This window comes from Dendropsophus ebraccatus, chromosome 3 (assembly GCF_027789765.1).
Source record: "Dendropsophus ebraccatus isolate aDenEbr1 chromosome 3, aDenEbr1.pat, whole genome shotgun sequence".
Taxonomy (NCBI): domain Eukaryota; kingdom Metazoa; phylum Chordata; class Amphibia; order Anura; family Hylidae; genus Dendropsophus; species Dendropsophus ebraccatus.
In genome coordinates, this window is record NC_091456.1 from 41,492,760 (window position 1) to 41,508,557 (window position 15,798).

Sequence of the window (15,798 nt, forward strand, 5' to 3'; positions counted from 1 at the left end):
CAGAAGAGCGAGGACGAAGGTCAAAGTATAACTTACTGAAACCAGGAGATTTGAAAGTAAAAGATTTCCGCCAGAGTACCCCTTTAAGAGAGCTGACTAGTTGCTATAAAATTGGCAATACATATTAAGAATAGCCGACCATCTACAGTAATATCTATGGTGACCTCCAACCTTTTTTCCATGACAGCAGATGTCAGGCTGGAGAGGGGTCATGCATGCTGGATTACAAATTTTGTTATTTAAGAGATAAACCACTTGCAGAGATGTTTCTAGCAGCCGCTTCCTCCTTCATTCACCGCCAGAGAATACATTTACACCCCACTGAGCGCACAAGGGGACGGAAGGATCAGGAGAGATGGATGTTGCTGGAAGCAGCGTGTGACCACAGATGTCTTATATGTATATCACTGATCTGCTAGAACATAAGAAAGGAAGGTTCTTGCTGATGGAACACCGCCTGATAAACTCTTCTTAGATGAAAACCTTCTAGCAATTGTGGCGTGAAGTGTGTGTGTGAACATCTGCTTTAGAGGGTCCCCATCATTTAACAAAGACATGTGAAAGGGCGTGCTGGCGTGCAGAACCGCACAATCATTTGTGTTACTCCGCAGGTCGCTGCAATCTCCCTCCAGCTGCAATAATAAATGATATGCTGTAAAAGTAATAAAAATGTGACATTATACAAAGCTAGTGTACGCCATCCTATTGTAATCGCTTACTACAATCTAAGACAGCGGAGAAAAAGACGTTGTTACACTGTATCGATGTTCGGCACATCTACGCAGTGATAAATATATTTGCCATACAATACCCAAATAATAGAAACCGCTATATAGATGAATGGATTCATTATAGTACAGACACAATATTGCTATATATAAAGGGGTACTCCCGTGACATTTTTTCCATTCAAATCAACTGGTTTCAGAAAGTTATATGAATTTGTAAATTGCTTCTATTTAAAAATCGCAAGGATTACAGTACTTATCAGCTGCTGTATGTCCTGCAGAAAGTGTTGTATTCTTACTGATCTGGCACAGTGTTCTCTGCTGCCACCTCTGTCTTTGACAGGAACTGTCCAGAGTAGCAAATTCCCATAAAAATCCTCTCCTGCTTTGGACTCTTGGAGACTACAAATATGTTGCTAATACATTACTTTAAAGGGGAACTCCACATACTGTAAAAAAAACTTGTTTTCTATTGAAAGTATGTTAAAAGTTATATAGATGTGTCTATACAATGTATTACCATATCTGCACGGTTCTGCCACACTGGTAGCTGTTTGAAATCCGGGAAGTAAAGAAAAATGGCCTCTGTGCCAATTCACATTGTCTCCTGCTCCTTCTGCTCTCCCACCTTAGGAGACAAATATTCCATGCCTATGTCACATTGTGTGTGTTTGCTGAGCACAGGCTGATGATGCAGACAGGGGGCTCTCTGACCCACCAGAAGCAGGTGCTGCAATTTCGCTGATTGTGCAGAAGTGTGCAGTGAAATTAGGGCTGTGTTCACACATGTTGAAGTGTCAGTATTGGAGTTGCATTACTGTAGCGTATTCACAAAAATGATGCAGTAAAACAAATAAATTATGCTTAATGGCAGAGAGGATCAGAGCTGGCACTGCCTATCCCATCTGGAGAAAAAGCAAGACAAAAACAGTATATCCTATGTAACATAATATCGGATAAAGTCCTTATTGTGCGGCTCAACTTCAAAGATAAAAGATGCGCGATCATAATATGTGCGTGGAGATTAAAAGAATTTTTTTTAATTAAATAAAAAAAAATTCTTTACTTTATTCCAATATCGGCGTTACAGGTAGAGAATACAGTGTGCTGTGTGGGTGGGACCACAATGAAATGATAAAGTACTGCAAATAATTCAGTAATACAATAAAACTGCAATGTGTGAACACAGCTTACATGTCCTGCGGGGAGTGGGCAGGGTGGGGAACTGTAATGAATAGCTGAGAGAAAGCATTGCATTCTGGAACCTGTAGTCCTGTGTACAACTGCTCAACCAGGAAGTACAGAAACAATACAGAACAAACCCCCCAAACTAATGGATTTTTGGTAGTTGAAAACTGGAATAGACAGGTAAGTAATGCGTTATGCTTCTGCAAGAGTTTAATTTTTTTTACATCTACCTGGAGTTCCCCTTTAATAAAGTTTTATTACTTTGCAGTATACTTTTCGGCTAATTTTCAAAACCAATGCCAGGATGTTGGTATATAATTTGATCAAACCATACTGCCCCGTGTACCACGTGTCGGTCTCCTGGTTCACAAGGGTCCCTAAGCTAACTCCACACCGTGTCGGTCAGCGACCGCCAACCCCGCAAAGCGTGCACATGCAGGGAAGGGAGGACATGGAATGGCCCTGCAACCCCAATGTCACAGGACCAAACCCAAAATGCCCCACCAATACCCAGCCGGCACCACCGACAGGGAAGGCTGCCCCCAAACAACACAAGTGTGAATATGGTATAACACTCACCACCACTGCTGCAGACAGAATAGGAAAAACATGCCGGCTGGGAATTGGTGGGGCCATTCCATGGCCTCCCTTCCCTGCATGTGCACGCTTTGCAGGGTTGGCAGTCGCTGACCGACACAGTGTGGAGTTAGCATAGGGACCCGTGTGAACCAGGATACCTGCACGTGGTACACGGGGCAGTATGGTTTGATCAAATTATATACCAATATCCTGGCGTTGGTTTTTAAAATTAGCCGAGTGGCATTGGTATCAGCCATAGGTGTGAGGTGCAGTAGCTCCCTTCTCTCCATGTCGCACTTTTTTTGAAGATAGCGGCTGGGAAATTGAAGACTCAAAATATGGTCCGCAAAGATATACTGACCTGTGAATGAGACCTTATTCATGTGTCCGTAGTTGTTTCTGCAATTGGGGACAGAACATAACACCTATACATTTCGATGGCCCCATTCTCACCTCCGTATATGTGTATCGGGCCATGATCTGTGGCGCAATTTTTTTTTTAAAAAAAGACATGTCCTAGTGTGTGGCATCACTATGTTCAATGCAGAGGTTCCTGAGTTGTGGAGCACAACAGATGCATCTCCATAGTATTATCCACAACTGGGGGTCGCACTACAAATGTGTGAATACACCCTAAGTAATTGCAGTGAAAAAAAATTATCAATCGGATTGATAGATTTTATTTCTTTTTGCACTTATTAACGTACTTATTGTTATAAGCGCAAGAAAACACAGGAAAAGAGGAGGAGTGTATTATTGTATTACAACTCAGTGACCACTAGATGGCATGCAAGGGCAACACCAAGATTATAAAACTGTCACAACACTTACACGCAAATAAACACAAGTGGGCGCTAAAGAGCGCCACTGCTATTACACAACTGTGGAATTTGTTTCTATGGTTACTTTAGATTCATAGGCACTCGCTATTGTAGAGGGAAAAACAGATAAAAACATGCCGGAAACTGTGTCTGCGGTTTCGTTCAATGGAGGCCATCTTGCCGTGGACATCTTCGTATTGGTAAATACGTGGTGAAAACCTTTTCTATGACTCTGTAGCGGGGACGGGTGTTTGTTGTAGTTGGAGCTCTTGTGATGTCAGCCTGCAGATGGTTATATAGTAGGTGAGAAGCCAGCTCTGCCTTCCGGGTTACAGCACGGCTCTGCTTCTCTGGCCGCAGCTATGAGGGTTCTTATCGGTGAGATGACCGCACATTGTATGACTTTGTATAAGGCAACTTTATTTATAAGTCGTGTCAGTGAACAGCAGAAGTCTGTTAAACGCAGAGTATGAACTTGCACAACACTAGTAGCAGGCGGCTCCCTGACCTTGGCTCCTGCACATTCACCTGGGTACTATTTAAAGGGCAGTTTCTGAGCTAAAAGTTTGGCCTCCTATGCTGTAAAGCTCTGCCAAGTAACTGAACATAGTCCCTAGTAGACTACTGTACATTCAGTATATTATACCATGCCAAATAGTGTGTAAACTGCTGCAGATAGTATAGGGCCAATTCACATGACCATGGAGGGGTGTCATACTCAGGCCCTCCAGCCTTATGGTGCGTTTACACAGGCAGATTTATCTGACAGATTTTTGAAGCCAAAGCCAGGCACAGACCATAAACAGGGAATGGGTCATAAAGGAAAGACTGAGATTTCTCCTATTTTCAAATCCATTCCTGGTTTTGGCTTCCAAAATCTGTCAGATAAATCTGCCTGTGTAAACGCACCATTAGAGCAATAGTTTTTTTTTTTTTTTTATATTCTGCTATTTCACTAAACTTGTCAGACAACCCATTTAATCTGCAAACTTTAGAATGATATTCTATTGTTTCCAGTGTTGCAAATATCATTTATACTTTGTATGATAAAATACGGGTTTCTAATCTACGTTATTCTTCATAGTTTTCAGGATCTCAGTTTAGGACATCAATGTACCGCAGATAAAAATCTGCCTGGATCAGGGTAGGGTATACTGCACTATACTGTATGGAGGCTCCAAGAGACAACCAGTTACTGCATGCTCTTTAGGAATACAGTGGATTTACCACTTCCATTTGTCAGATTAGCCATTCACAGAGTTGGACTGTTCGTAGCATCTGTATGTTGAGTCTGGTCACAATTAAGTAACAATGGTCCTGGAAAGACCACTGTATGTTACTGTAACTTGAGGGGCTACTATACTGGCAAAACCATTACAGATAATGCTCTGCTGCTATATATTCCTTCGTGACTGATATGCTGGAAAAAGGTACACTGTATTCACTTTATCTTTTAGGAGGCGGCAGCGGGTTTATTGGTCAAGCACTGTCACAGTTACTGAAAAGCAGAGGACATCAAGTCACTATAATATCCCGCCAACCAGGACAGCAGAAGATTACATGGGTAAGGAAACTGACCTCAATGGGTCACAGGTAAACGGTATATAAAATAAGTTATATGGTTAAGAGTAGTATGGAAATGTGTGATACTTGATAAAATGTGACCTTATACCACCATTTGTGTTGTGGAAGTAGTGGGAAACAGAGAAGGGCAAAGCTATGAGTACCATTAAACCAAGCTCCATTCTGCCTACATGGGGGTTGCGTCTCAAACGTGTTTTGTAAACCTGGCCTACCTCATGTTGTATATGGCTTCTAGACCTGACCTCAGAGATGCATAATCATTGGTTTTATTAATGATCACTAAAATAATCATGTAATTTTAAAAAATACATTGTAAAATAGTTCATCTGTCTGAGTGTTAAAGAGTCACTGTCGTGTTTTTTTTTTTTTTTTTGCAGAAGGCATGAAACTGAAGCACTTAACCGAGTGCTTCTCCCAGCTCTATCAGTGGTGATCTTAAAGTGTCACTGTCGTTTAACTTTTTTTTTTTTTTTGTCAAAATAGTACAGGTGATTTTAAGAAACGTTGTAATTTGGTTTATTAGGCAAATATGCCATTATCTGCATTCAAAAGGACTTTCCCCAGGTCCCCCTCCTCCTCTCTCTCATTCACTGCTCATTATCAGGAAATCACGTCTTGTTTACATCAGACGTACCCTGCCTGTTCTATGGAGAGGGGAGGGGGGAGGAGGGAGATTAGTCGCCAGCAGTGAACAAAGAATTACACAGCGGGGCCTGTGTGAAAGCCTCTATTCAGAGGTCAGAGAGGTCAGTGCTGACTTCAAAGGAGATAGCCCGGTGATGTAGCTGTAAATTAACTCTTTGTTGTCCTGTTTTGGTGCCTCATCTCCCTCGTCCCCTCCCTTCTCCATAAGAGAACCATGAAGACAGGAGGGAGAACTTCAAACTGCTTTTTCAGGATAAAAATTCATTGTTCGCCTAATAAACCCAATTACAAAGTTTCTTAAAATCGCCTGTACTATTGATTTCTGCAAAAAAATTAAACGACAGTGACACTTTAAGATCACCACTGTTAGAGCTGGGAGAAGCACTCGGAGAATCACTGGGCATGTCAAAAGTTTTTTTTTAACATGAAGGGAAAACTTAAAAAAAAAAAAAATCCTCTTGTTATGGGTTTACTAAAAGGAATTGGTAGATATATTTCTGGAAATGTGTAAAAAAGCTGGGTAAACCAAAATGAATGTCTACCTATTATGAGACCTTGGTTTACTATCTATGAATAGAACCATTTTTATTTACATCCAGAGACCTACTGCCAACTAGCCAGTGTATTAGAATTATAGAAAGTTTCTCAAGGGTGCGTTCATACGTACAGGATCCGCAGCAGATTTGTTGCTGTGTTCAGTCATTTAGTTACATTGATATATGCAGCATAAAGTCTCCTGTGAATCCTGTACATGTGATCGCACCCTAAAAGGGTTTTCCAAGTTTATAACGCTGATGGCCTGTCCACAGGATAAGCTGCCTATGTCTGATCAGCAAAATGCGGACACACAAGCACCCCTGGTGGACAGCTCTTCAGGGTAGCTGTTCAGCGGTCACCCATACACAGCACCTGTGAGACACTAGCCTTTGAATGGGCCTTTAGTCTTAGAAATCCAGAAAACCCCTTTAGCCTTTTCTTAAAAGGAGCAAGTTTTACATACAAAAACAGAACAGGAAAACCTTTTCAATGTTCGAAAGGAACATCTTTTCCCTGTAGTTTTTCACCAAGACTGATGTGAATTCCATGTGTTACTATTAGAGATGAGCGAACTGAGTTTGGTTTCGAGTCGATCCGAACCCGAACGTTCGGCATTTGATTAGCGGTGGCTGCTGAACTTGGATAAAGCTCTAAGGTTGTCTGGAAAACATGGATACAGCCAATGACTATATCCATGTTTTCCACATAGCCTTAGGGCTTTATCCAACTTCAGCAGCCCCCGCTAATCAAATGCCGAAAATTTGGGTTTGGATCGACTCGAGCATGCTCCAGGTTCGCTCATCTCTAGTTACTGTACTGAAAGTTCCTTTTATCTTTATTTCATCTGACAGGCAGATGTCTCCAAAAATGGTTTGCCACCATGTGATGCCGTTGTGAACCTTGCTGGAGAGAAAGTACTAAACCCACTGAGGAGGTGAGGGACACAGAAAATTCTAAATGTAAACCTGTAAAGACTGGACATTGGTCTGACCTTTATCCCCGTCCCTGTGTTCCACCATGATTTATGCCTGTCTGTCTGTCCTCTCCTCATCCTGCCGTACTCCCCTGCCTATGTAGCTGAGCAAATCATCCGGCTTGTGCTAAAAATGTGTGACTTTATGTGGTCTATGCCAAGGTGCAGGCATAATCAATTGCTCCACCCTGTATGCCTGGCTAAATAGTCCAATATATTACAGTTATGTAAGATTCTGACACTGTTATGTTCCTCTAGGAACATAAAGAAGAAGATAGTTTTCTTTCCGTGCACCAAGGGTTGTAGCCCCGCCCCCTGTGCACCAAACAGACTAATTTACATACGCTACCTTCCTTCTCAGCGTAACCTGTGGTATGGGAACAAGACAGCGGGTTAGTCATTCAACCTGCTCTTAGTTTTCATTAAAAGGAGTGAGTTACATGATAAAACTTGTACCCTTTTTTGTACCTATTTCCCGGCACAACAGCATTCTCAGCTATCCAACTCTGCAGGGAAATGTGGTGGTGGAGGACTCTTTTCCCCTTATGTAGGGCTTTTATGAAGACCTCCTAAATGGTGGCATATCCTAACAAAATGCCTTCACTTAATAAGGTGGGAAAACCCCTTGTCTCTTGCTTTTCTTTAGTTACAAGTTGGATGTTCCCCTTTCACTAGCAGCTGACTGACCACATTAGTGATTTCCAAGCTGGAAAAATGATGTCATGGTAAACACTTGTTTATCACCTGTTCTGTGGTATTACATTGTTCCCCAGTAACCATGACCACAACAAAAATAAAAGGGGAAGCAATATGTAGGCATTTTGTCTTTTTACATCCTCATTTTCCAGTTGCAGAACGCTTGTTAATATTCCTTAGTAAGATATCTGGGCATTGACGTGCAGGTCAGGTATGCAGCCTAAGGTGATATATACATATATTTGCATCATAATATATATATATATATATATATATATATATATACTCTGTATATGTATATAGTCTGGATTATTAGATCTTCTCCTGTTAATCCGTTTTGCTTTATCACTCTGTATAGTAACCAGAATTATACATAAAAGTCCCCTTTATAAAATGTACTTGATGCTTGATTTCTATATAATGGAAGTGTTGGGCTCCAGTATTATAGTCAATACAGGTTTATAGGAGTGCTCCCCAACCTTTCTTACCTTGAAAGCAACATTCAGCACTGAGAGATGGCTACTAGTGGGGGAAATATGTTTTGTGTGTGTGTTTTTTTTTTTTTTTAATATGCATGATGTCTCTATTTCGTCTCATCTGACATTGGAAGCTGAGAGGACACTTGCTGAGATAACCGTCTGATTCCTGGTTAGTATGAATAAATAGGACTCGTTGAATTGCCAAGCAACAGACTCTTATCTCAGCTACTGTCAGTGCCTGGTGTCAAAGCAGGTGAAAGAAAGATAGGGGGCTAATACAGGGTATAATTATATATTCATTACAGAATGCATATCTATTCTCCCATGATAGGTCCAGGTCACATGATCGCGTGTACTGTACTTAAAGTGACTCTGTACCCACAATCAACCCCCCCGAACTGCTTGCACCTTCTTATAGCTGCTTTTAATCCAAGATCTGTCCTGGGGTCCGTTCAGCAGGTGATGAAGTTATTGTCCTAAAAAACAACTTTTAAACTTGCAGCCCTGTGTCAAACTGCGGTGGCCTAGAGTATCTGTGCCCTAACCTTGCACTGTCCCTCCTCCCCATCCTCTTCATCATTAGGAATGTCACTGGCAGGATTTTTCCTGTTTTTGCCTATTAATATTTAGGCAGCGCTCTACAGAAATCTCACTGCAGCCGGTCATCACTGCAGAACGCCAGATAAATATTCTGTAGTCTGTAGTCTGTAGTCCTTCCCCCAGTGCACCAGACCGTCTAATTAGAAGATTTCAGCAAAACTGCTGAGAAAGATAAGGAACTACCTTCTTCCTTAGCATCTCTTGCCCTATGAAAACATAACAGCAGGTTAGATTCTTCTAATCTGCTGTTGGTTTCCACTTTAGGCTATGTTCCCACTTCGGGAACATAGCAGGGAAAGGAGTCCATCTTGTAATATTAACGGCTGCAAATAATGATCGTGATCATTGTTTGTGGCCGTCAATGTTCCTGAAGTGGGAATATAGCCTGAGAGTATTAGGTTTTTAGGCCTCAATATGTTACAGCTATCTGATTGTGACAAAAGTAAAATGTTATGGGGTGAATAATTGCCCTTCATAAAATCCTAGGTGGACCGAGCAGTTTAAACAGGAAGTTATTGCCAGCAGGATTGAAACTACACGCACTATTACTCAAGCTATCTGTCAGTCTCCAAGCCCTCCACACACCTGGGTGGTGGTCACCGGAGTGGGTAAGCTGAGATTAGGTGATGAAGTAGTATTCATGTTTTCCCATCTGAGAACATACTCACTCCTTGTCTGCTTTTTTGCTCCTTCCAAGCATATTATCCATCCAGCCAGACCCAGCAGTACTCTGAAGATAGCCCTGGTGGCAATGCAGACTTTTTGTCCCGACTTGTGAAAGATTGGGAGAATGCGGCCGAGCTGTCTGGTACTGAGGGGAAGCCAGTTACCCAGCTGGTAAAAGTACGAACAGGTGAGTCATTATGTAAGAGCCCTTTTAGACAGGACAAGCAGGTCCCGATAGTAAGGGCTATCGTTGATCCGCGCTCATTTAATGAGCATTACTACAGCTGAAGTATCATACAGGCCGGGTTGCATTTAATTTCAACATTTTCTGCCGAACATCCCCGATTTTCTCAGGGTTACGTGTGGCCTAGAACAATGATTTTTAGGCCTAAATAAAGAACTGATCAGCTGACAAAGATGTTTTTTCTTGTTAACCGGTTGACTGCTGGCCCTTTTACATGAGCCACTTATTGGGATAAAGCATTCCTATGCACGTTCATTTGTTCAATAATCGGCCCATATATAAGGGGGGGTTCCTAAAGGGGTATTCCAGAGACTAAAAACTTGTCCCCTATGCGCACCACTTTATGATATTTCAATAAGAATGAATGGTGTGCCATTGCCAACCTGCTGTTCTATTCAGCCTGGAGATTCAGGGCTCTGTCCTCGAGATCTTGGGGTATGGGGGTCCCAGAGGTCGAAACACCTGTAGTCAGACACCTATTCCCTATTCTGTGAATAAGGGATATGTTTTTAGTCAGTTGAATACTGCTTTAAAGCGTAACTGTCATTTCAGGGTAATTTTTCTGAAAACATTAAATATCAATAGTACAAGCGATTTTAAGAAACTCTGTAATAGGTTTTATGTACTAAAAGAGTTTCCTTCTGTACTGAAAAAGCAATCTCCCAGCCTCCCCCCTCACATCAGATGAAGCAGGATTTCTGTCTCCATTATGTGGCTATGGAGAGGGGAGGGGCTGTTAGGAGTGACTGAGCACGGAGGATTTCTGCAAAGCAAAACACCCTGCAATCTTCTCTCAGTAAGTTCATAGATAAGCACTGACCTTTCTGACACCTGAATTTAGCGTTTTAGGTGCCCAGAGAGTCTACAAACAGCTGACCTTCATGTCACCTCTTCCTGCTCCCTCATCTCCCCCAGCCCCTCCCCCCCTTCATAGGCTTACAATGGAGAGAGCAGAGCCCGTCTTCACTGGCTTCTCTGTAATGAAGACGTGTTTGCCTGATAATGCACAGATAAGAAGTTAGGGGGGGGAGGCTGGGAGATTGCTTCTTGAGTACAGAAGGAGGCTTTTTTGGCTGATGAAACCTATTACAGAGTTTCTTAAAATCGCTTATAATACTGATTTCTGCAATAAAAAAAAAAAACATGACAGTTACTCTTTAAGTAGAACTTCCTCCAAAATGAAACTATTCTATTTTAGTATGGCGCCCTGTTACTTTAGATGATATGCTTAGACAACCTCCATGCAGGATTTCATTTTTTTGAAGGGACCCTACAAGCAATTTGTGGGCAGTATATTGTGTAGGTTGTGTAGAGAATTTTGGCTACTTTTCCCCTTGTAGTTGTAACGGGCACAATGATGTAAACGTTCTGGGACTGGGTATGTTTGGAACTGCTTCATTTTTCCTATTTTTTTTTTTCCTTTACAATGATATGTAACATAAATACACTTTCCTTTGTCTGCCAGGTGTAGTTCTGGGTCAAAACGGTGGTGCTCTTCCTACAATGCTGTTACCTTTCCGCTTGTGTCTTGGAGGTGTAGTTGGTTCTGGAAAGCAGCCATTTCCTTGGATTCACATTGAAGACCTCTGCAGACTGTTATGTCACACTGTTGAGCAGCAAGGAAAAGTTTCTGGTATCCTAAATGCAGTGTCCCCCTCATCTGTTACAGACACCAATGCCGACTTCACAGGGGCACTGAGTAGAGCCCTGGGACGTCCTGCCTTCCTATTCACTCCAGGTTTTGTTGTCCAAATGCTCTTTGGAAATGAGAGAGCTCCAATGCTGCTTGAGGGTCCGAGAGTAATCCCACAAAGGACCCTGCAAAGTGGATTCTCCTTTCTATACCCAGACCTTGACTCTGCACTTGCTCAACTTTTGAGCTAAAAATTAAACAGTGATCTATATTTTCCCTTTTCTTGGCATCTCAAATATTCAATAAGTCTTGGTGTATACCATATTAGCCTTGCTGTTATTTATTAAAATGAAAATAATTATAAGGTGAACTGAATTATAAGTTATGCCCAGCATCAGTGAAGACGGTGCACCAAAACTGAGTCCAGCATCTATTTTATGTGTTGCACAGTATCAAGTAAGATAGTAAAGGTCCTTTTTACACACAAATTTCTCTGCTGTGAACAACCGACAATCAGCGAGATTGGTGCTTGTTTGCAGTGTCTTTACATTGCATGAGAAATAGAGCCATTTATCACTCTTGCTGCTATGGAAACTGACAGCTCAGATATACATATGTCTGTGCTGTCAGTTTCCAGATCACACAGCAGTACATACTTACCTAGTGTGCTGCTGTGATCCGGCACACTCTTCTTCAGCTCTCTACCGTCCAGCCTCTGTGTTTTCAGGCCCTGCCTCCTCCAGCTGTCAATCAGTTCTGGAGGATGTGGTTGTTTGAAGATACAGTGGCTGGAAGGGAGAGGTGGAGAAGAGGATGCCGGATCACAGCAGCAGCACACTAGGCAAGTATGCACTGCTGTGTGATCTGGAAACTGACAGAATAGATATATGTATACTCATGTTGTCAGTTTGCCTTTATCGTTAGTGGCCATACATAACCCTGTTTACACAGGAAGATGTGCGGCCGATAACAGTACATTTTGAAGCATGTTCTAAAGACACAATCAGCCAAGGATCGGCGCTTTCCTTGTCCTAAACTGATCGCTTTCACTTTTACACAGGGCGATATCAACCACAAGAGTGTTTCTTGCAACACGCCTGGCCAGTAATCACCCCATGTAAAAGGCCCTTGAGATTCTTTTTGTTGCCTATAGCAGCCAATCTAAGCTTCGCATTCATTTTACCAGAGATATATGAGAAATGAAAGCTGAGCTGTGATTGGTTGCTATGATTAACTACTACAGTCTTACTATAAGACTCTTTTTAGTGATTGCAATTAGAGCAGAGCGAATTGGGTTAATTTTGCTTCGTATAAAGCAAAACTTATCTGTGCTCATATCCCTCTGGCTGCCGGCTCTGTGCAGAGGGAGGATACTATCCGGGGACGGCCTAGAAAATATGGATACACCCATAGTTGTAGTCCTAATCTCTAATTGCAGTGATCTATAAGGCCACCACTTCTTTTATAGTAATGCGGATAAATGAGGTCTAATGGACATTGGGGGACTCTAGTAAATTGTATTCCGACTGGATGACCTAATTTTCAACAGATAAGGTGTAGCTAGTAAATCTTCAAATATGTACAGATGGCAGAGATTTATAAGATAAAGGAGACAGAGCAGGAAGGAAGTCGCTTCAGAGTCCCTTTACTTGTCACAATGGTGCCTTATAGTGAGAAAAAGAGACACAACTGGTAACAGATTTGCGTACCAGCTTGAACAGGCAGAAATCTGCCAAAAAGCAGCTGTAAAGCAAGAAAAAATATGACGAACCCTATTAAAACATACATATTTATTGAGTTTATACCTAGTCAGCTATGTTTCTTGTGTGAGAACTGATTTCACCGCATTTACTGTTGACAGATGTCTAAAGGTCTATTTAAACAGAAAGATTATCTGCCAAAGATTTGAAGCCAAAGCCAGGAATGGATTTGAAGAGAGGAAAAATCTCAGGCTTTCCTTTATGATCTGATCTGTTTATAGTCTGTTCCTGGCTTTGGCTTCAAATCTGGCAGATAATCTTTCTGGACCCTTACTTATCACTTTCACTACAGAATTTAAAGTGGTTCAGTGGCCCCTTATCAAGAGAGACAAGCTCAACACATGTGTCTAGCAGTATTTTCTCATTTTGACATATTAACTCTCCATCTCTCCCTTGTGTGGCTTCTCTTACTTCCAGATCATTGGATAGGGGTTGACTCTGCCCCCATATGACTGCTAAGCAGAGGAAAGTAGTTAGATTACAACAGTGTCCTCTTCATACGTTTACAGGTGGTTCATAACTTCAAAGGCAGTTGACAGCATCTGCAGGCTTCTATATCTTTGCTTCATTAACACTATTATTATAGCATTATATACAATAGCATCCTATTGTATAGGAAGCCTTTGAACGGAAAGTGATGCATGCTATCATTATTACTTATTTTATAGCGTCATTAAAGAGGTTGCCCACCTTAAAGGGATATTCCACTGAAAAAAATTCTTTGCAATATTTAATAGTATGTAAAAAGCTCAATATATATGCAACTGGATGTTATTATGGCCTCTGCATAATTTTTGATCTTTTTTAGGTGTCTCACCCCATGTCAGCACAAAAATGCTGATACACTGAGACTTCTCTGTCTTGTTTACAAAACAAGGTCACATGTCTTCTGTCTCTGTTTTGGGCTGGGTTGTGTAAGTATTTACTGCTGCTAACCCAGCCCACTGCAGAGACACAGGGCAGTATAGGCATGTCTCCTGAGTGAGGGGTGACAGGAGATACATTTCCCCAGCACAGATGGATGAGGGAGAGAGAGACGTGAATGCAGGGGAGGAAACAGCAATGGATCAGGGAGAGAGGGAGAAATTATGACAGGATGGAGGAAGGGGAGGGAGACATAGGAGGTGTGGTGCATGCTGGGAGTTGGAGTCTCCTGACCAGCGCCATATTGAAAAGCATGACAGAATTTTAAAAACTTTAATATGGAGAACAGAAGCATGCAGAAATGGAAGAATTGTGTCAGAACGCTCAGGGGGACACAGTGAGTACAACAGGGCTGCTTTTGCAATTCTTTTTTTAAACTGCATTGGGTGGAATACCCCTTTAAACTAACTTGTTCCCTTTCCACTGGATAGGGGACAAGTAAGATTGCTCCTTGTGAACACAGCTGTGGTTATGGCATCTCACCTATGGCTCCATTCTCTATGGAGCAGCCAATAAGGGGTGAGTACAGCACGTGACTGTGTTCATAACAAAGGTGTTGAGGTGGTGATCTGGAGATGGCTGTGGGTTGCAGAGGTCGGACCCCCCGCAATCTTACTTGTCTCTAATCCTGTGGATTTTTTTTCTGTAAGAGTAGATTAATGCGTAGCATATAGCAGCGGATTTCACGCTGCGAGTTCCACAGCAAAATCCGTTGTGATGCTCTGTAGTGTCATTCTCTATGGCTCCACATTCTCGCAGCAGATTTGGGCCTCGACAGGGAAAAGGTTCCCCACCCCTGACCTAAGGTATAATGGTGGAAAGAAATGACAGGCATATTGGAACACACTGGAAGTATTTTCATCTTCTGGTTCAACACATCTTTTTTTCACCGTCCTTTCACTAATAAATTCAATGGACCGTCAAAAGAGAACCGCACCCAGAAGGGCCTGAACCAGAATAATGTACCAAAAGCCGTCATTGTAATAACGGGCACCCAAACTGCGAAATGACTGATGTAATTTGGTAATCAAAATAATGGACGTCATTATGAGAAAAAAAAAACATACAGAAAAAAACCCTCATACAGTGGGAACACAACCTTAACCAGCAGCAGATGTGGCTTGTTTAAAGAGGCAGTTCTAGAAAATGTTCCTACATCTGATTTTATAGAGAAAATAAATATATTTGGGGAGTATTCCATTATCTTCTACGGGTCATTTCCACATATATTTTTGTGTAATTGTTTGTGCTATAAAGTAAACATGGTAGAAAGATTTTTTTTTAAGTGAATGCACCATGTACCTGCCTGGGCTGAAGCACTGGAGGCAGGCCCGCTGGCCCCTATTGGGAGGAAACCCCCTCCCCTCTGTGGTGTGGAGCCATGTCATAAGGGGTTTCCTCATGCTGCGGCTGGCTTCAGTAAGGGTGGGTTCACACTATAGAATCTGCGCAGATCAATTCCGTTGGATTCCGTCGCTAGTACCCGCACCTTTCCGCCTGCTCCATAAACACCATTTTCTGGACGGTCCGATTCTGCTTTCCCCCGAAAAGAATTGACATGTCAATTTTTTCGGCAGAATGCAGAATCCGCTCGTGCATAGAATGGTGTCTATGACACGGGCGGAGAGAAGCGCGGCCGTGAACAGATACTAGAGAAGGAATCCGTGCGGATTACTTAGCGTGAACCCACCCTTATACTGCAACACTTAAAACAAATATACCTGATGGTACATTCGCTTTA

At 42.1% G+C, this 15,798-nt stretch overlaps 1 protein-coding gene across 1 annotated transcript; it reads left to right on the forward strand.

Annotated features, from left to right (window-relative positions):
- The first annotated feature begins 3,611 nt into the window (after positions 1-3,611).
- Positions 3,612-11,743, forward strand: SDR39U1 (short chain dehydrogenase/reductase family 39U member 1). Its single transcript, XM_069961566.1, has 6 exons — positions 3,612-3,694; positions 4,774-4,880; positions 6,934-7,016; positions 9,317-9,438; positions 9,528-9,683; positions 11,206-11,743. Exons 1-6 carry the CDS (start codon positions 3,679-3,681, stop codon positions 11,622-11,624), a joined length of 903 nt encoding a protein of 300 aa, XP_069817667.1. The 5' UTR covers positions 3,612-3,678; the 3' UTR covers positions 11,625-11,743.
- Positions 11,744-15,798: the final 4,055 nt, after the last annotated feature.

Coding starts and splice junctions, on each gene's coding strand:
- SDR39U1 (XM_069961566.1), top strand. Junction 7,017..9,316: donor GTACTAAACCCACTGAGGAG/GTGAGGGACACA, acceptor ATAAAATCCTAG/GTGGACCGAGCAGTTTAAAC. Junction 9,439..9,527: donor GGTGGTGGTCACCGGAGTGG/GTAAGCTGAGAT, acceptor GCTCCTTCCAAG/CATATTATCCATCCAGCCAG.